Source organism: Vipera ursinii (genome assembly GCF_947247035.1).
Source record: "Vipera ursinii genome assembly, chromosome: 15".
NCBI classification, from domain to species: domain Eukaryota; kingdom Metazoa; phylum Chordata; class Lepidosauria; order Squamata; family Viperidae; genus Vipera; species Vipera ursinii.
The window spans coordinates 9,370,120-9,391,402 of record NC_139528.1 but is presented as its reverse complement, the minus strand read 5'-3'; the positions used below and the strand labels follow the sequence as shown (position 1 = coordinate 9,391,402).

The 21,283-nt window shown below is 47.3% G+C and overlaps 1 protein-coding gene across 4 annotated transcripts in view; it reads right to left on the bottom strand.

Annotated features, from left to right (window-relative positions):
* PC (pyruvate carboxylase) overlaps positions 1-21,283 on the bottom strand; it is a 146,142-nt gene that overhangs the window by 69,661 nt on the left and 55,198 nt on the right. For 3 of the 4 annotated variants that reach the window (XM_083374454.1, XM_083374455.1, XM_083374456.1), the window contains 6 exons: positions 20,950-21,115; positions 10,830-10,975; positions 10,390-10,507; positions 9,748-9,899; positions 9,141-9,259; positions 5,289-5,451 (listed from right to left, as the gene is read on the bottom strand). In XM_083374454.1, coding sequence (XP_083230580.1) covers positions 5,289-5,451; positions 9,141-9,259; positions 9,748-9,899; positions 10,390-10,507; positions 10,830-10,975; positions 20,950-21,115 — 864 coding nt within the window. The remainder of the gene's footprint in view (positions 1-5,288; positions 5,452-9,140; positions 9,260-9,747; positions 9,900-10,389; positions 10,508-10,829; positions 10,976-20,949; positions 21,116-21,283) is intronic. The other variant, XM_083374457.1, reaches the window with a different exon arrangement.

The following is a 21,283-nucleotide window of genomic DNA, read 5'->3' as shown; positions in this document are numbered from 1 at the left end:
GTTGATTGATGCACTGAGGCCATAAAGCCTTAATTCCCGCCTTTAGCCAGCTCAGATTTCATTTCTAAGAGGCCGGGAGGACAGGTAGGAAGGTCACAAATCCTGCAGGCTGCAGAGAGGGGGAAGGAGATCCGTTACAGCCTCCCCTCCAAATTAGGGATGACAACTCCCTGAAGCACAACAGCACGTCTCTCAACCTCCCCACTTCTTCTCTTGCCAACAAAAGAAAATCCTCTGTGAAATTGTGGGAGCGAGTCTGTGCCTGTGCGTGTCTGCCGGATGCAGAGCAGAGCCCACATGTCTCCTTGGCAGAAGCCGCGCCCCCCCCCCAGGTTCTGAGGGGTGACCTCTCCTCCTGACAGGACCGGCATCTGGCAGTGGACCTGTGCTGGAAGATGTCTCTAGCTGCAGCGACCCACCTTAAACCATGCCCGTCGGTTGGCATTTCAGAGATGGCACCACAGTGCTCCGCCAGCTGGGCGGAGAGTCTCTTGCTGCACTTAATCTACGAAACGGGTCTTCTGCCCTCTGCAAGCAAAATTCAGGAATCTGGACCTCCCCAGACCCCCCCCCCCAGACTGCCCCGATGGCTTCAGGCTGCCAGGTCCGCTCCTTCCCACTGCCCTGAGCATGCTGCTCCCCAGTGGCCCCACACAACCACCGGGGAAGCCTCAGAAGCGTTTGGGTCGGCTGCTCTCCTGCGCCTCTGACCAGAATGCCAAGCTGGGAGCCCGGGCCCCCAAGGCTCCTTCCCAGCCGGCAGAAGCCCATTCCTTGGCATGCAGGACCTGACCTCCCTCCTCCAGCTCTCCTCCCTCCTGCCTGACAAGGCACTAAAGAGAGGTCCAGCTTTAACCGCTGGCTGTAAACTGGTCCCAAACGTGGCTCCATTTCAGGAAGAGGCTGGGCAGCAGCATCACAAGGCATGTAATCAGCAGAGCCACTTTGTTAGGGGCGAAAGAAACCCAAAGCCGTCATGTGTTAATGGCATCAATCAAAGTGTCCGTAAACTGTGTTCAGATTCTGCAGAAATTTTCACCAGAGCTTTGGCAGTGAAGAAGCACACAATAACATAAAGAAGAGAAAGGGACGAAACAAAAGTGGTAAACTGGCTTTGCAGTTATGGAGGAAGGTGGCAGTAACCTTGAAGGAGGAATGCAAGAACAGTTGTGTAAACCTAACTCAATTTAGCTCTCGAAAAAAGACAGAATGAGAAACTCAAGAGAAACCTGCCTTGATTCTCTTTCAAACTTTCAGGGTGTTATTATATGTGACAGTAATAAAGTGGAGCTCCAGGAGTTCTTGTGGAATCAGTTTCCTGACCTCAAAGGGAACCAGGCTGGATCCAATTCCGTCTCTCCAGCGCCTGGAGTCAGAAGGAGAGCTGGGAGAAAATGACAAAGTCCTCAACAATAACAGGAGGCAGTTTTTCTCCCCCTCGCCATGCCCTGCAAAACTGTGCTTGGCATCTGGGTCTGCTCATGCAGGGCGCAAATGGGCGGGTCTTTGCACTGAGGGGCCATGTGGACCTTCCCCCTTTTTTGTGGAAGAAGGAGGGGGAGGAAGCCTGAGAAGCTGAAGACACCCAGAGGGCAGCTAATGATGCAAAATGACCCACCTGCTCCAGAGCAGAGAGGAGCTGAGACTGTCCTCCCAATCCCTCTTCAGAGAGCAGAGGATGGTGTGTGTGTGTGTGTGTGTGTGTTAAACCTTTTTGCCTAGCTGCTCCCTCCCCCAGTCTAGCAACTTCTGGCTTCTTTCTTCTCCTCTCTCCAGCTGTTCCTGTATTCTTTTCTCATAATATTCGCCAGGAGAAGCAGAACAAAGCATCAGGCAGAAAGAGGCTGCGGCCGAGAGAGGATGGCCCGTGGCAAAGAGAAAGTAGGACTGGGCTTCGACACTGCGCTAAGTGTTAATTCGGTTTGTCTGATGTGTTGTGTGAATCCAGCCAACTCATCCAAGACAAGGCTAGCAATATAATGATGAAAGTAATGATGGCCTGGGACAAAATCCTAGCTTCTGATCATCTTAATTTGTAGATGCAGCCCAGTAAAAAATGGCAAAAGCAAAGAGGGATGGAAGGCTTTATATCTGGAGCCTAGACCTGACCTAGCAGCCTGTCCCCATTTTATCTGGTTCTCCTGCACCTTTTCAGATACACGCTGAGGACCACCAGGCCCACCTCAGCTGCTGGTTCCCTGCTATCGGTGCATCCCTTAGCCCCAGGGCAACTGTTCTGCCTTCAAGGGGCCATCACTCCAGGAAGGAGCCCAGATAAAAATTGGATGGTTATCTAATGCGACTGAACCGTCTCCTCTCAAGAAGCTGCAGAGGGCACGCTGATTTAATTAAATCAGATTTGCAGTTGCTTCTTTACTGTCTCCAAGAGCCAGTGCAGCTAATTTAACTCCTTTTCAAGCTGCTAATTAGCTGCTGTTAATGATTAATTATGCATTCAGAAAAAAATTGACTACTGGACTACTGGTTCTTGAAGAGCAATTTCTTCACATCTGTATTTATTGAAAACAAAGTCACATTCCGTTTCAGCTACCACAATGTAACTGTTCAAGTGGGAAGGGGGAGAGAAAGAAAGGTTAAATTATTTGAAGGCCCTAAATTGAAAGATGGGACAGACTTAGGGGCAGGAGGACAGCTAACCCCACCCCAATTCCTCATAAACCAGCCCATGCTTTGGCTGTCCCACGGAAGCAAAAAGCAACCCACCGCTTGTTTGGGGATGCACCGCACTCCTTCCTAAGACCTTTTGGAAGACCTTGAAAAAGCAGCCAAGAGAGGCAGCAATCTGCTCAATAGTGCCAAGGAAGCCCAAGGTGCCAAAGAGAAGGCGGAAGAGGCATTCAGTGGTGGAGAAAGGGGTTTCGGTCAACACAGCAGGTCTGGCAGGCCAGGAGATGGACATGCCGTGCGCCTGGATCTCGGGAGACAAAGCTTCCCCTGATATCCTTCTGGGCAAGTAGGAATAGCAGGGCCCAGAGGAGAGGTTGCTACAGGTTGTGCCTCACCCTGGGCAGAGACAAAAGGTGGGCTCTCTGGCTTCAGCCCATGTTTCTGCACACAATGGATGCGTGGCGGGGGGGGCGAAATTTCTATTCAGCAGACCCTCAGTAGACCCTCAGCAAAGTGGCTCGAGCCCCCTTTGCCTCCCGTGTCCAGTCCTGACCAAGGGAAAGCCTGGGCCGGGTGCAGGGCAGAGCTGCCAGGGGATGGGAGGGCTGGTGCCAAACCCCAGGAAGAATCTGCTTAGCTTGCAAGGCAGAAGATGGGGAGGGGGCAGGGGGAGGGGAAAGCTGCCGCAAGCCCTCCAAGGCTGCCACCTGGAACTATATCTGCCCATCAAGACAGGGAAAACTCAAGTGGGGGCCCTGCGCAGGAGGGAAGCGGGAGGCTCTTGGCCCCCCAGGCTCTTCCCGGGACCACTTCCGTTTGGGGAGGGAGGAGGGGCAAAGCCCTGAGTTTCCAGAGCTGTTGGTAGCAAGTCGGGAGGATCTCCTCGGCCACCAGGGAGTCAGCCAAGGCCTCTCCAGGCTGCCTTTGCACTAACTTCGGTACTAAGAAATGGAGGGGGGAACAGGCTCTGCCCAAAGATAAAATGAGATAAAAACATCGTCCCACCAGCCATAAACCACTTCATCAGGCTTTGTATGCACCAAACGGCTGTTGGAGGGACAGAGATGTTTTGCAAGCAGGAAGACAGGAAGAGAAGAGCACACAAATTATTCTGGGGGTGGCAGCCGTGACCATGAATAACCTTCAGGAGATCTTGTTTGCAATCAAGCGTCTCTTCCTGAGAACGAGAGAATGAGAGGGAGGAAGGGAGGGAGGGAAAGCTCTGTGGGGCAAAGAGGACGGAGGGGGGGGCCAAGCCTGGCATCCTGAGGCCCACAGAGAAGGAGCAGGCCGGAGATGAGGGTCAGAAGGACAAGGGCCTGGCCTGGCCGACTCTGAGCCCCCAGGAAGCAGGGAGAGGCCTCAGGCCTCCTGCCCTGCTGGCCCAGTGAAGCCAAACCTCCTCCCAAGCGGAAGGGCACTTGGGAAGGGTTGGAGCCTTCGGATCTGGCAGCAGAAGAGACTGACCTGACTGTGCCTCTGCCTGCCCCATAGAAAGCCACTGGGAAGCTGCCGGGGGAGTCAGAAGTCACCCACGAGGGGGGCAGCTGAGAGAGATGACCTGCAAAGCACTAGACACCCCCCTGACGTGGGGCCTGCTGCTTTCAGGGCGTCTCCGAGCAGCCAGGGCAGACGGAGCTGAGCTTCGGGCCAGCAAGCGGCTGGAATAAATAGGCCTCCCAGCAAAAGAGCCGCTAGCAGTGATGACGGTTGGTGAGAGGCAGGCAGCGAAGCCAGCAGCTTTTGTTTTCGTCCCCCATTCCCGACCCCCCGGCTGCACCTTCAGCAAAGCAAGAGGGGATGCTGGGCTGGGGGAGGACAAGAAGCCCTCAGCCCCACAATCCACGGGGGGGGGCTGCGCTTGCATGGAGAGACTCCCTACCATTCTCTCTGCAAGACCGCACAGGCTCCAGAGAAGAGGCTGCAGCGCTCGCAGGGGTCAGAGGCGAGGCCCTGGCGACTCCTGGCAGAGGAGCACCCAAAGCGGCCATCACAAGCCCTCCCCGTGTGATCCTGCTGGGCTAAGAGATCCCCAAAAGCTAGAAATGCAGAAATGACTGGACATTTCCAGCGACTCGTGGGAGGGTGACTCGTGGGAGGGCGGAAACACCCTGCCCACAACCACCAAGAGCTGCTTGCGTGCCATCTGGGACCCTGTTTAATGGCACCCTCTCTTGTCAGAACCCCACAGCACTGTTTCAAAACCCGAGGAGGAGACGGCTGCAGAGAGAGGCCGAGAAAGGAGGAAGTTTGCCATTCCCCTAAACAGTCTCTGATTAAAATTTATATATTCCAGAAATTTGGAGGAGAGAGCACATAAACAAACATTTGCTCCAGAAAATTGTGCAGGTACAAATTTGGTCAGCAACTTAGGAAGATGCTTGATTTATTTTTCTGTGTTCTGTAAATCTAATGTTTTTGCTGCTCTGTGCAAATGTGAATCCCTCAGTCTTTCATTCCTTCCTTCAAGCTGTGCAGGAAGAAATTAATTTTATTTATAATTTTCTGATAGTACGCAGTAAAAGGAAGTGGTGGGGGGGTGTTGGGAACATCTCAAAAATAAAACCCTAGTCACACACTTATCTGAACGAGTCCACCTTGTTATCTTCTCCAAGCCAGAGATTTTGGGGACAGAAAACTGCCATACTGCAGCCCCCTACCTCAATCCTGCCCGTGTCGGGCTGGAACCCACGAGCAGGATCCTCGGTCGTCACGCGGCACTGGATGGCACAGCCGTTGATGCTCACATTCTCCTGCTTCAGGCCCAGCTCTGGCAGACTCTTCCCCTCGGCGATGTGGATTTGGGCGTGGACAAGATCCACACTGCAAAGCATAGGAGAGCGCAGCTGAGACCAAGCTACGGCTGCAGAGAGAGCCACAGTGGTGCCAGACCCAGATGGCTGGCTGGAGAACACAGGACACCATCTCAGAAGCAAAGAGTTATGGGCACAGCGCAGGGAGCTCAAGAAGCTTGGCTTTAGGAGAACCTTAGCCTTCCCCAGTGAGGCAAAACTATGCATCTGAAGATGACCATCAAACACAGATAATAGGGTTGGGAGGAACCCTAGAGGTCTTCTAGGTCTTCTAGTCCAAGCAGGACATCCTATACCATTTCAGACAAATGGCTGTCCAGTCTCCACTTGAAAAGCTCCAGTGATGGAGCATCCACAGTGATGGAGGGAAGTCGTTCCACTGGTTAATTGTTCTGTCAGGAAATTTCTCCTTAGTTCTAGCTAGATCTCTCTTTACTGATCTTCTACCAGTTACTTCCTGCCCTGCCCTCGGGGGCTTTGGAGCAGGGCTTTTCAACCGGTGGTACGCGTACCACCGGTGGTACATTGGTACCTGGCAGGTGGCACACGACCCTGCCCAGCCTAGCCAAGTGTAGCGGGGGAGGGAATGAGCCAAAGTGGCTCAGCGCAGGATTTGCCATTTCCCTTATCCACTAATTTAGCCACTTTGTCAAAGAAAGCAATAAGGTTTGTCTGACGTGTTCTGTTTTTGATGAACCCATGCTGGTTTCTAATAATTGTCTTTGTTTGCTTCACAAATGCGCTGCTTGATTATCTTTTCCAGGATCTTCCCAGGTATTGATGTTAGGCTGACTGATCTGTACATTTCCTGGATCTAATTGTTTCCCTTTTTGTAGATTGGAACCACATCAACTCTTTTCCAGTCCTCTGGTATGTTCCAGGAGTTTTGAAAGATTCTGTTCAGTGGTTTCAACTTCACATCTGCCAACTTCTTCAGAACTCTGGGATGTAAACCTTCTGGTGATCTGAACTCATCTAGCATAGATAGGTGTTCTCTTACCATTTTCTTGCCTATTTTGATTTGCACTCCTATTCTGTCTCCCCCGGTGCTGCTTCTGATGGGCTGGGCTACTTTTTCCTTTTGTGTGAAGACAAATACAAAGAATGAATTAAGCCATTCCACTTTCTACCTGCTACCCCTTGCCGTCTTCCCCCACTTGTGGACCAATTGTTTCCTTGATTTTTTATCGTGTTTCTGAAAGAAACGATTTAAAATTATTTTTGGCTTTTGTTTCATGTCTTAGTTCATTCTGAGGCTTAGCTTTCCTGACTTCATCCTTGCAGATTCGGGCTTTTTGCTGGTAATCTATTTTAGCTATATGTCCCTCTTTCAATTTATATCAAGAGGGAGATGTCTTGTGGCTGGTGGGTGGATGGATGGATCAACATGAGGAACCTTTTTCTAGAAGAAAATAAATAAATAAAGAGGCACACACAAATGAGCTGGGAGAACTCTGGTGGAAGGCTGGGGACCAAGGCTGCTTGAGCCTTTAAAACAAGCAGAGTCTCCTGGCTGGCACCATTTGGACTCTGATCTTTGTGCAGATGGATCCTAGCTTCTGGTTTTGGACAGGGAAGAGATCATTTCTGCAGGGCACAGACTCCCTTCTCCTTCCTGGCCCATTAAACCCATTCATTCCTGAGAGATCCACTACTTCTAGAAGGAGATGACCACTAGCACATTCTTCACCCAAGACCTCCACTGTCCACCCAGGGGTTCTTGCTCTGTCCTCTGTCTGACTCTTTAATGCACAGGACAATCCTTTGGCCTCCCTTCTCTTCTGCAGCTTAGGAGATCTGGCTCTGGAAGGGCCGATCCCAGAGGGGCAGAGTTAGCATCTTGTAAATCACCCCCAGGCTGGGTCAGCGGCAAACTGGGCACAAGAGGTCCTGGCTCTTGGGCACCCTTCTCTGCTCAGTCCCCCAATGCACCTTCTCCAAATGGCCTCAGCCTGGAAACAACCATGCTTTCTCCCCCCCCCCGCCCCACAGGCAAAGGGGGCCTCACCTTCACAGAGAGGCGCTGTGCACAGCTATTTCTAACTAAAGGTTGATGTAAGAGATCTTCCTCCTGGTCTCACATATAAAAGCATCTATCTGCAGATTGATTTTTTAAAAATGGCTTTATATTTTTGTGGGGCTGTAAAAGCCCTGGCTGCCTCTTGGGCTTTGGCTCCCTCTAAGGGGAAGGGGTCCCTCATCACAAGAGAAACTGGGGCTGGCACTGCCCTCCTTTGCCAGACAGCCCTGGCCAGAATCCACCCAAAGAAACCCAGTTAAGCACCACACGGAGCTGCTAGGAAGAAAAGAGAAGAGAAGCCCAATTTAACCGTTTGGCAGGATGACATCAATAAATCAAGACGGATATTTGGCCAATTTGCTTTCAATCCTGGACCGTCCCACACAGCGGCTAGGAAGAAAAGCTAAGAGTTTTGATTTGCCTTTGAGTGGCTTAAGAGGCCCCGTTTCAGCAACACCCCAATTTCTACAGCACAGAAGTCCTTGCTTCAGGGTTCACTCTCCAGACTCTACCTGATGCCCTCCTGCTCCAAACTCTGCAAGGGGGAGCCCATCTCGGCCTAGCAGGCCATCATCCAGCTTACTCAAAATGTGACCCCCAAACCTCTGCTCTGCAAAGCCAGCCTTGATCCGCTGACTTCTTTGCCTCTCCAGTCCTCTTCTGTGAAAATGGAAGAGTCTCCCACGAGAAGATGTTGAGCTTCCTTCCAATACCACCGGTGGTGATTTGGCGTAGCTGTTCAGCCTCTGAACTGAAAGTTGTTTGGCATCTTCACAGTCTTTTCTTTTAGAAGCCAACATGCTAGCCAGGCCTGGTCAACCCGTGTCCCTTTCATTTCCTCCTTCCTCCCTGCCTAATAACGCCCCGTTGCCACTTGGGAGGCACCATCCTGGTCTCCTCCCCCCCAGCAGTTCTTCTTGTTCTCAGGTGAGAAGACGCCGTAAGCACCGTGGGGCATGTCTGCAAGTGCTTCTCCGTCGTCATCTTCACTTTTCCTTCTTAAAGTACCAGCAGGAGAAAAATGTTTTCTTCTTGTTCCTTTCTCAGGCCCTCCCGATAGCCAAGCATTTCCTCTCAACTTAGGGGAAAACTTTGCTGGGGTCAATTAAGAGTGTCCGCTGTAGTCCTGTTGGCCACATGAGCGCAGAAGTGGCTCTCTCGGCTAAGCCACGGAGATAAGCACTGGCCCCAAGAGTTGGACACGACTGGACAGGGGAAGTCATTTAGGACAGAGGTCTCCAAACCTGGCAACTCTATGAATCCCATACCAGCTGAGGAATTCTGGGAGTTGAAGTTCACCTTAAAGTTGCCAAGTTTGGAGAACCCAGATTTAGGAGACAATCTTGGTTCCCCGCAGAGTCCAGCTGACCATCCTTCAGAACCATCATTTTTCTGGTCTCTTCTCTCCTCTTCTCGTTCAGTTCCCTGGCAACTCCTCTTGCTCCCCCCCCCAATTTGCATTCTTAATGAGCTCACTCCCTGGAGTGAGGGAGGTTGCCCTGCACTCCTCTTGCTGCCCACAATCTGCAATTATTGTATCACCTCCTACGGCTGGGCCTGACTCCTTTGAGTCCTCTGGAGGAGCAGCCAGGGCACTCCAGATCACCAGGAAGCACCACAGAATCTTAAACACCAGTTAACAACAAAATCTTGGGGGGGGGGGAAAGAGAGCCACTTACTCTGTGATCTCTTCTGTCACCGTGTGCTCAACTTGAAGCCGGGAATTGACCTCAATGAAGTAATGTTTGCCATGTTTGTCCAACAAGAACTCCACCGTGCCAGCATTTTCATATCCAACCTACAAAAAGAAGGCAGTAGGTGGAATTTCAGTAGCATATACAGAAACGTCATATATGAATACGGCCACACTCCATGTTCAAAGCTTAAGAGAATTTTTATACTAGAGGAAAAAATTCCGACAGAAATCTGTGATCCAGGATGAGATGAGTGGAATTTTCCTCTTTTTCTAGCTGGCCTCCAGCAGCTCAGAACAATATTTAATTTATTTATTGGCAGATAGGGAGGAGAGGAGGAGAAAAGCAGGGCTGCATTTTGCTGAGAGCAGTCTGCACAGAAAGGGTCCGAGCTGGCCATGAAAATTCTTCCGTGGCCATCTCAAGGCCCTGGGCAGCTTTTGCCAAACACAAAAAGGCCAGGCTGAGCGGGAGAAAGACTGGGGGATCCCATCCCTTTGCTCAGGGGTACCACAGCCTCTAGCTGGGGACCCCCTCGCTGACCCCCGGAGCCCCCACCCCCCAGATGGCTGGGCTGCTTGCAGCCCCTCACCTGCTTGGCTAGGCGGACGGCGTCAGTGGTGAGCTTAGAGCGCAGCTGGGAGTCGAGGAAGGCGGCTGGGGCGATTTCCACCACTTTCTGGTGCCGACGCTGGATGGAACAGTCCCTCTCGTACAGGTGCACCACGTTCCCGTGCTGGTCACCTGCCCAGGAGGAGGAGAAACCGGGCCAGAGATGAAGCTGGGCCAAGGTGGAGGCTCCCTCCCTGTCGGGGGCAGGACAAGCCAGCTGTGCTGAGCGGGCAGCGTCTCTGCACCAGAAGCGCTTCCTTGGCAGGCTGGGCCCTCCTGACTCTCCGCTGGGAACTGTCTGTATCGAGGGAGGAATTCCCTGCCACACCCCACAACTTCGACTGAGTCACCCAAATTGTTAAACTCATAAATTATCTGGCCAGTATATTTCTTTAGTCAGAAGACCTGTTTAGCGTAATTAATTTACTTTTCTGGTCAATGACCAGAATAAACATGTTATGTTTCTCTTAATTAAATCATTTCAGCAAAATTAATCTTCTTCTTATATAATTTATAATAAAGTATTTATTTTTCCACCATCTTTCTCAGATTACCGAAACCATCTCTCACTTCTACCCTCCAGACAAAGAGGGGACACACATCTACATATTTCGTTTCATACCCAAAATCTGGACTTCGATGTGTCTTGGCTTCTCCACGAACTTCTCCACAAAGAGAGCACCATTGCCAAAAGCGGAAAGGGCCTCGGAGAACGCCCTGGTGTAGTTCTCTTCCAGCTCCTGCCCAGAAAAAGGGGGATCCGGCCTGACACCCCGTCCTCAACCCAGGCCCTCCTGTCCCCAGCTGGTGACGCCCCCCAACACTTCTGCCCCACTAGGGGACACGAAAGAAGCCTCCTCAAAGGTTGCATTATTTTTGGCAATCAGGTGTCCCCTGGGCAACGGTGTTGTCACTGACAAATCCTTTCAACCTGGAATTACCCTTCGATTAGCTTTGTGGGTGCTTCTAACACAAATATGGACGGCCTCCCCCGCCAAGACCTGCTTGGGCCCAGCTTCTTCCCTGAGTTCAAGTCCCCACAAGCCGAGCCACGTGCCCTACCTCGTAGCTGCGCACAACCCTCATGCCCCGTCCTCCTCCGCCATAGGCAGCCTTGAAGATGATGGGGAAGCCGTACACCTGCGAGAACTCCTGCGCCTCACTCAGAGAGGAGATGGGGGCGTCTGTCCCGGGGACCACAGGCACTCCTGGGGAGGAAAGAGGTGTCCCACTGAGCCCCAGCTGCTGCGGGTGCTCGCCCCACTCCACAGCGCCTGGACTGGTAGCCCTGACTGGATGTGTCTGGGGCGGAGGATTAAGGAACACCTGTCCCCAAGGCCTCTGCCCAGTCCTGTCCTGTCCAGCCGTCTCCTGGAGCAGAAGGAGCAGAAGAGCTATGGGAACATGGAGCTGATCTTGAGGAAGGTGTAAGAGAGGAACTGAAAATCACCTATTACAAGGTCGGTATCCTTTGTAAGGACAGTTAGCAGAACCGTGAAAGCCTCTCCAAGTTCCTCCCTCTCCTCTCTTATAATAAACACACCAAAGTGAGATTAGGAGGAGTTTCTTTCTCCAGACTGCCCTCATCATCCGAGGCCCCTGGACGGCATTCTCTCATACCTTTCCAAGGCCGGCTCTACAGCGATTAGCTGGGGCACTGAAAGATCCCAACTCACATCAGCAGTCCAAAAAAGCGATTGCCTCTATCAAAAGCTTGAGACCTCAGGATGAAGAGGATCCTGAACAAGTCCTGCCCTAATCTGCCAAAATGGGGACTCATGTGGTTCCTGTTCTCTGAATTTTGTTGCTGGGGGACCAGAGCACCTCAGCTCCAACAAGATGGTGAACAAACCGGAAGTGAGCAAACTCGGCACAGGAAGGACCAATTTCAAGGCTGCTGCCTCCCCGAGTCACCTGTCCTGCAGGCTAATCCTGCCTAGACCCTCATGCAGCTCTTCCCTCACCTCGGGAGACCTCCTCTGAACTTGCTCCAGTTGGTTACAGCGCTGTCCTTACGGCACACTGGCTCCAGACTCCAAATGACCATAAGATAGTAGAAGTACAGAGCTTCCGGTGGCGACGCGACGCTGAAGACAGCCATTTGTAGGCTGTCCGCTCCGCGGCTTTGTAGAACCGCCGAAAACAGCACCGATCAGCTGTTTCGGCGGTTCGGAAGCCCCCTCCTCGGGAGAAGAGGAGGGGGTGAGTACCCAGGTAGGGGTTGAGCTGTCCGGGGCCGCCTGAGCTTTAAGTTCGGGCGGCTGAAGGATCGAGCCCCCCTGAAGCCTGGGTTTGCTCTGGGCTGCGCAGCGTTTCTACTCCGTGCTTTTGGGAGCAGAACAAAGCGTTAGCAACCACCCCTGCCAGCAGGAAAGGATTCTGGAGTGCGAAGACGCAGGCAGAGCGATACAGGAGATCAAGGTGAAAGTGGATTTTTGTTCTTTAGCTCAACGGATTTTATAGACTCTGAAAGTGAAAGTGCGTAGCAAGTAAAAGTGGGGGAAGATGGCGGCTAAATCTTCCAAAGTTCTCAGGAGTGCGGGGGCTTCCCCGGTGCAACAATCCTCGTTGCAAGCTTTATTGCCTCCTGCACCTGCTCCAGCACTGACAGTTAAAGACTTGCAGGATGCTTTGGAAAAGCACTCACAACAAATAGCAGATATTATAGATGAAAAGCTGGATGACAAGTTGCCAGAAAAGTTAGCTGAAGTTATGGATGAAAAGCTGGAGGAGAAGTTCACAGAAATGAGGGCAGACATCTTGCTCGCACTTCAAGGTATGGCTTTATGAATTGAACGCTTGGACGAAAGAGTGGAAGATCTTAGCCAAAATAATTCCAGATTAGAAGCAAAAATGTTAGAGACTGAAAATGTGGTGGATAAAATTGACAGCGACTTGACCTTGGTCCAGTACCGTGAGATGGAGTTTGCTATCAGGATCAGAGGCTTAAAAGAGAATCCTAAAGAAGATTTGAAGCAAATAGTCTCTGAAGCTTTGGAAGGGGTACTGGGACAGTCAGCAGCTGAAATCGTGGGAAACATAGACAAAATCTTTCGTGTGAATTCATGGATTGCAAGGCAAAGGAAGTTACCTAGAGATGTGGTTGTTTACTTTACAAAGAGAGCAATCAGGAATGAAGTCATCCAAGTTTCTTATAATACTAAGCTTGTGGTTGCTGAACAAGAAGTCTTGGTTCTAAAAGAGATCCCTCCAAGAATTTTAAGGAGAAGGAAAGATTTTGCTTTTCTGGCACAGGAACTTAGGAGACGTGATATCAAGTTTAGATGGGAGATACCAGTGGGTATGGTGGTGATGTATGAAGGCACGAGACATCGTCTTATCACAGTGATGCAGGCACGTGATTTTTATAGCAATGTTTTAAAAGCAATCCCCTTACTACTTTTGGAATCTACAAAGAAGAATGGCGAGGGAAAGCCTCAAGACGCTGAAGGAACAACGCAGGCAGATGAGAAAGCTACAGGAGTGGATCAAATTACAGTTTCATCGGAAGATGCCAGAGACCAGAGGATGACGCGTGCTGCTTTGAGACGAGTGAGACGAGAGCAAGAACAGGACCAGCAGAAAGTTATGGAACCCCCAAAGCGTAGCTATAGCGAAGCTGTGGGAGGGGCGCGGCCTAAGGAAGTTAAGGGACTCCTGGAAGACGCGCTCCAGAAGCTTCGGGTCGCTAAGGATGGCGACTAAGTTTCTAACTTGGAATGTTAATGGCTTAAACTCACCACAGAAGAGAAAGAAAATTTTTCAATATTTAAAACAATTTAAGACTGATGTTATTTGCTTGCAAGAAACACATATTAGGGCTATGGACCAAAAGTACTTATTGAACTCTAGATTGGGTACACAATTTATTGCTTCTGCAATGAATAAGAAGAATGGAGTGGTTATCTATGTCAAGAATACTATGACAGCGGAGTTAATAGAAGCAGACAAACAAGGAAGATATGTTATAATAGATTTGTTGCTAGAAGGCAAAAAAACGCTTTTGGTTGGACTGTATGCTCCTAATCAACAACAAGCTGATTTTTATAGTTCATTACACAGCAAGATCACTCAGTTGGATTATAAATCTTTTATTTTTATGGGAGATTGGAATGGCATCTTGGATGTACAACTGGACAAGTGTAGTTCTTTTAGGCGTACTCCAAGCCCCGCTAGATTGCCTAAATCTTTTTTTGAGATGAAGGATGATTTGGAGTTGCGAGACATTTGGAGAGAAAGACACTCACAAGAAAAGGATTATACTTTTTTTTCTGATAGACATTAATCTTTTTCCAGGATTGACTTTATATTAACGACTAATGATTTTTTTTCCAGGATCAAGAAGATAAAGATTTGTCCAAGAACTATGTCTGATTAGAGATTGACAAAGTCTGGTTAGAGATTGACAAGGACAATAGAGATAGGTGCTCTTGGCGTCTAAATGAGAACCTGTTTAGAAATCAGGGAAATGTGGAAGAATGTAAAAAACAGATGGTCTTTTTTGAAACTAACATGAATAAGTGTACCTCTATGGACATGGTTTGGGATGCTAGCAAAGCTTATATGAGAGGGGTGTTAATATATATGAACAACAAATACAGACGTAATTTGGAATTTAGGAGGAAAGAACTAGAGAATGAAATTAGGGAAAAAGAAAAGGCCCTAATTTTGAATCCATCGGATGTGAACATCAAAGAGGTTATTAATTTGTTAAGAGGACAGTTTGACAAGTTGATGGCTGATCAGGTGGCAACTAACTTACGGTTTGCTAGGCATAATACTTTTTGTAATGCCAATAAACCAGGTAGATGGTTAGCTTACATGTTAAGGAAGAAGCAAAGGGCTTCTAATATAGATAAAATAGAACATAAGGGTAAGGTTGTGTATCAACAGGATCTTATTAAGGAAGCTTTTGTGGACTTTTATTCTAAATTATATGCTAAAGATAAGATTAATGAAGTAGATATTGATGCATATTTGAGGAATGCTAATATCCCGGTTCTTACACAAGAACAAAAGGAAGAGATTAATCAATTGATAACAGAGGAAGAAATTCTTTTAGCAATTGAACAATTGAAGGTGGATAAAGTGCCAGGCATGGATGGACTGACTGCGGTGTATTATAAAAACTTACAATTGGAGATGATAAAGCCATTAAGGGAATTGTTTCAGACAATTCAAAGGGGAGGAGGGGTGCCTCCGTCTTGGAGAACTGCTTTTATTTCTCTGATTCCCAAGGAAGATCAGGATGTCACTCAAGTAAGAAATTACAGACCAATATCACTTTTGAATACAGACTACAAGATATTTGCTAAGGTTTTAGCTAACAGATTGATGAGGGTATTGCAACAGATAATTCATAGTGATCCAACTGGGTTTATTAGTGGCAGACAAATGAAAAATAATGTGAGGCATATAGTAGATTTGTTGGAATTTTTGGAAAGGAACAACCAGATCCCTGTGGCGCTGATCTTTCTAGACGCCAAAAAAGCCTTTGATCAACTGGATTGGCAATTTTTGATGAAAGTATTAGATAAAATGAATTTTGGGGATAAATTCTTACAACCAATTAGGGCATTATATCAAAAACAAACAGCCCGTATAATAGTAAATAATAGTTTGACTGAAGTATGTAATATTGAAAAGGGCACAAGGCAAGGGTGTCCGTTACAACCTTTATTATTTGTTTTAACATTGGAGATATTATTGATTAAAATACGGAATTCGAAAAAAATTAAGGGAATTCAAATAAGAGATCAGGATTATAGATTGAGGGCGTTTGCAGACGATCTGGTTGTTACGGTGACTCAGCCAGAAAATTCTGTTGTGGACCTGATGGAGATAATAATGCAATATGGGAAGGTTTCTGGATTCAAGGTTAATATACAAAAAACTAAAATATTGGCTAAAAATATGACAGTATTGCAAAAGGCCCTTTTAGAAGGGTTAACTGGATTTGAGATTGTTAAAAGGGTTAAATATTTGGGGGTGTATTTGTCACCCTCAAATGCAAAGTTATATAAAAATAATTATGAAAAGTTATGGGGAAAATTCAAAAAGAATTGGAGAGCTGGAAAAAATTACAATTGTCTTTACTGGGAAGAATTGCAGCAGTGAAAATGAATGTTTTGCCAAAATTTTTATTCTTATTTCAAATGATACCTATTCTGAAAAAGGATTCAAATTTGGAGGAATGGCAAAAGGGTATCAATAAATTTGTATGGGCAGGGAAAAGGCCACGAGTTAAATTTAAGATTATGCAGGATACGCGTGAAAGAGGTGGTCTTAAAATGCCCAATTTTAAATTATATTATGAAGCTGCTGCATTGTGAGCGATAAGTGACTGGATTAATTTAACACAAGGGAGATTATTAAATCTTGAAGGCCACGACTTGTTATTTGGCTGGCATGCATATTTATTGTATGATAAGAAGGTAGATAATGTGTTTAAGGTGCATATTTTAAGGCATGCTTTCTTGAGAGTTTGGAAAAAGTATAGACATAAGTTAAATTACAAGATACCTTTATGGGCAATACCGAAACACGCAATAGAAAATATAAATGTTGGGTTCAAACATGATGTGACTACATATAAGGAAATCCTAAGTTTGGAGAGGAATGTATGGTGTTTGAAGCCGTATAATTTTCTACGAGAAGAGAAGATTGTTCAAACCTGGTTTCAATATGGGCAATTACAGGCCAGGTGGAAAGAAGATCAGAAAATTGGTTTTTCAATGACTGATGAAAATCTGGTAAAGCAAATTAGAAATAAGGGTCCAGCACATATCCAACGGATATATCTTGCATTGATAGAAATTGACTCAGAAACAGAACTTGTTAAAGATTGTATGATAAAGTGGGCTCAGAATATTCAAGAAGTTATCACAATGGATACTTGGGAAAAGATCTGGGTGAGGAACATAAAATTTACGCAAGCTCAAAATTTAAGAGAGAACTTTTATAAAATGTTTTATAGGTGGCATCTAGATCCTAAAAAGCTTGCAAGTATGTATCCGAACTATCAACCTAAATGTTGGAGATGTGGTGGCGAAGACGCAACGTACTTTCATGTATGGTGGACCTGTAAAAAGGTTAAAGCTTTTTGGATTAAAATCTGGTGGAATATGCAGAAGATATTTAAGCAAAGGATAAAGTTTTGTCTGCAATTGTTTTTATTGGGCATAATTACGGATACTACTGTTGTGGACACTAAGTTGATGTTGAACTTAATTACGGCAGCAAGACTTTTAGTAGGTCAATATTGGAAGAAGGAGGAACTGCCGACTATAGAAGAATGGACTTTAAAAGTTTCTGACCTGGCGGAAATGGCAAAGATATCGGCTTATTTGAAAGACCATTCGCAACAACGTTATATTACGGAGTGGAAAAAGTGGATTGATTACATCCAGAACAAATATGGGACCAAAAAGTTTCATTTAGTATTTGCATAAGTTTTGATGTGATATTAGTATTGCTTGTAGTCATTTTATATGAGCTAGAGTGCGATAGACTTAATAGCTTATTGTTGTTAGCATATGGTTGTTTATGATTGCTTTTACTTTTATACCTTGTATTTAGCTCTGGGAAGTCGGGGATGGGGAGGAGGGAAGGGGAGGGGGCAGGGCTGGGAAGGGTTGGGTAGGGGGTGGGGGGGAGGGGTTGTTAAAGATAAAATGTATTGAAAAACTTTCTAATAAAAAAAAAGATAGTAGAAGTACAGTTGCATACCACCATTTGAACAAGAGCAACATGAATGAAAGGGAGCTTAATAAACCATCATGGATGAAATTGCTGTAGTCTTCAGCCAAGGTGGATTAAAACAGAAACAGTTTGCAAGACGCCCAAATCAGCAAATATTAGATCCTGAGCAAAGCCCAGGATCGCCATGAGCAGCTATAGCTGATTGCCGCTGGGGATATAAAAGAAGGGAAGAGAAGAGAGGATAAGAAAGGGGGAGAGAGGAGAATATAAAAGAGGGATGAGAGAAGAGGCGATATAAAAGGAGGAGTGAATCTGGTTTCTCAATTGACTTAGTTTGTCAGAAGGTTGCAAAAGGGGATCACATGATCCTAGGACACCATAACCATTATAAATATGAATCAGTTGCCAAGCATCCAAATGTAGATTGACCCTGGGGATGCTGAAACGGTCATAAGTGCGAAAAATGGTCATAAGTAACTTTTTTCAGTGTCGTTGTAACTTTAAACAGTCACTAAGGGAACTGTTGTAAGTCAAGGATTTTTTCTTTTTTTTCCTTTTTTTTGGTCAAGTTTTTGACACCTTGCTAGGTGACTGGTGGTACTCAAATATTGCCATATCCTAAAACTGGTACAATCTGTGAAAAGGTTGAAAAGCCCTGGTCTTCAAAGGGGGATGATTTCACGTTTGAGACCAGTTACACCTGAAACCCAGGCAGGACGGTGACCTTAGCTGCAATATTGGCTTTAGCTCCCCATGTAAGCCTCCCATACAGTTGTCTGCAAGATGATCAACTTGAGGTTGATACTGGCCAAAAGTCTGGAATGGACAATGCAGCAGGCAGGTTGCAGATATTTAAAAAAGGAGGCACGGCTCTATGTTCCAGTGCTTCAGAGCAGGCCTGTCCTTCTCTGCAATAGCGATAGCCCTTAGACTTTAATAATAATAATCATAATAATCATAATAATAATAATAATAATAATAATAATAATAATAATAATAATAATAATAAAAAACCTTTATTGTTAAAGTACAACATGTGTACATTGAGATTAGCTGAGCCTCCCCCCCCCGTGCTCTCTCCCCCCAACACACAGTGACAACAAACCCTCCATCCCACCACTCTCTTAGTGGTTTACACCAGGGGTCTTCAAACTCGGCCCTTTTATGACTCATGGACTTCAACTCCCAGAATTCCTCAGCCAGCTTGCCTGGCTGAGGAATTCTGGGAGTTGAAGTCCATGAGTCATAAAAGGGCCGAGTTTGAAGACCTCTGGTTTACACAGTCAGCATACTGTCCCCAACAATCTGGGTCCTCATTTTACTGACTTGGGAAGGATGGAAGGTTCAGTCAACCTTGAGCCGATTAGAATCGAACTGCTAAACTGCTGGCAGGCAGCAGGCAGCAGAATTAGCCTGCAGTACTGCATTCTAACAAGGGACGCAGTGGCTCAGTGGGTTAGGACGTTGAGCTTGTCGATCAGAAGGTTGGCAGTTTGGCGGGTCGAATCCCGAGTGCCGCGTAGCAGAGTGAGCGCCTGTTACTCGTCCCAGCTTCTGCCAACCTAGCAGTTCAAAAGCACATAAAAATGCAAGTAGAAAAATAGGGACCACTACGGTGGGAAGGTAACAGCGTTCCATGCGCCTTTGGCGTCTAGTCATGCCGGCCACATGACCACGGAGACGTCCTTGGACAAGCGCTGGCTCTTCGGCTTTGAAACAGAGATGAGCACCGGCCCCTAGAGTTGGAAACGACTAGCACGCATGTGCGGGGGAACCTTTACCTTTACTGCATTCTAACCACTGCACCACCACGGCTCATCAATAGCCCAACTTCAGGGGATATTCTCCCCACCACCCCTACCACCCCAGTGTTCTTCTGAAAAGGGGATAAAACTTCAACCTATTTTTGGCCCCCAGTGACTGGCAATGGACACTTGTATGGTGGTTCCTTATTTTGGGTGCATCAAGAATAAACCACGTCAAAACAACCTGAGCTGTTTTTTAACAGGACAACTAATTTCGCTGACCATGGGAACAAAAAAGCACCACTAGCCTCCCAAAGCAATTGCAACGTTTCCTGCAAGATTCAGAGAAGGTGACAAGATATGGATTGTTCAGCCTCTCTGTCCAAAATGGAGAAATTGTTGAGTGGTATGCTGCAGGGGTCCTTCCCTGTGCAGTTCAAGATATTTATACATGACTGGGAAGGGAGGGTAGAAAGGGAAATTTGCTGATGAGGCAGCAAATGTGGGTGGATAGCACAATCATCCCTCCCCCTCTATTCTGAGTATCTCAAAAATACTGTAGGGGTGACACAATAGCAGTATTCCAGCATCTGAGGGGCTGCTACAAAGAAGAGGGGGTCAAATTATTCTCCAGAGCACCAGAGGGCAGGAAAAGGAACAATGGTTGGAAACTGATTGAGAAGCAACCTGGAGTTAAGGAGAAACTTCCAAACAGTAAGGACAATTAATCAGTGGTTGCTTGCTTGCTTTCAGAAATTGTGGGTACTCCAACACTGCAGGCTTTTAAGAAGAGACTGGAAACTCACTTGTCTGAGATGGTATAGGTTCTCCTGCTTGAGGGGGGCGGGCTGGACTAGAAGACCTCCAAGGTCCCTTCCAGCTCTATTCTATTCTAAATCACACTGCATCCAGTGTGCATCCAGTGGGCCCTCTGTTTAGGAAGGCCATGTCCAGAAGAGAGAAACAAAGATGAGGAGGGGCCCGGAGAAGCAACAGCTGCCTTTGAGGATCTACAGGGCTGTCATGTAGAATGCAAGGCAGATCCCCTTGCTCAGAGCTGCTCTGAAGAACAGACCGGGAAACAAAAATTTAAAAACAAAGTGCAATGGATGCCTCAGGAGTTGCTGGAATTCCTTTGCTGGAGGTATTGAACAGAGGCTGGGTGGGTTCCTCCACCAGGCTGGAATTGGACCAGATGCTCTCTTGGTCCTTCCAACCATTAGTTTCTAGGATTTAAGACTGCAAGTTTCATGGAACATAGAGAATTAGCCAACATTGTTTTTAATTTTGAGTGTACTCTGAGAAACTGGAATAAAGTTAAAAGTGTATAAATGGGAGCGGGGCAGATCTGGCTTCTCCAGAATGGTCCAAGGCATCAATGTCTGCCTGTCTGTTGGAACTCTCTTGTATCTACCTGGACTAGAGATAAAGCTGATCCCTCAGAACTCCAAGTAAGAAAGAAGCTTAAAGTTGCATGTAAGAAGGCAGGAAATTCCGTCCAAAGGGAAAGAGGCTTATCTCTCTTGAGCAGGCAAAGTAGAAGAACTCTTGGTTAGTTTGGAAAGGGCTACTGGACTTTTGAATGGGAGAACTAGTTTCCCAGGAATGAAACCGTAAGAAGCGACTGTTTTAACCGTCTTAATCGATGGACTGCAATAAGCCATCTCTCTGGGCTTCTTGGGGAACTGGGTTTGGTCACTATTTAACAGCTTGCTTGGTGAGGCAAACCTTCTTACCGGCAGAAACAGCAATGGCGCGGGCCTCCACCTTGTCACCCATCTTGCGCACCACTTCGGGAGAGGGTCCAATGAACCGCACCCCGGCTTCTAGGCAGGCCTGGGCGAAGTCAGCTCGCTCGGAGAGGAAGCCGTAGCCGGGATGGATTGCATCTACCGCATTCTCCTGGAAAAAGCAGGAAGCGCTGGAAATCTTTGCTCTCTCAAGCAAAGCAGCCCTGCAGTTTGTAAATTGGACAGCCTGTTTATTTAGAAAACCTACTTGCTGTTTCTCTCCTACAAACGTGTCTAAAAGATCAAAAATATACATAAAAACACCTCCTGCAGGCACTGG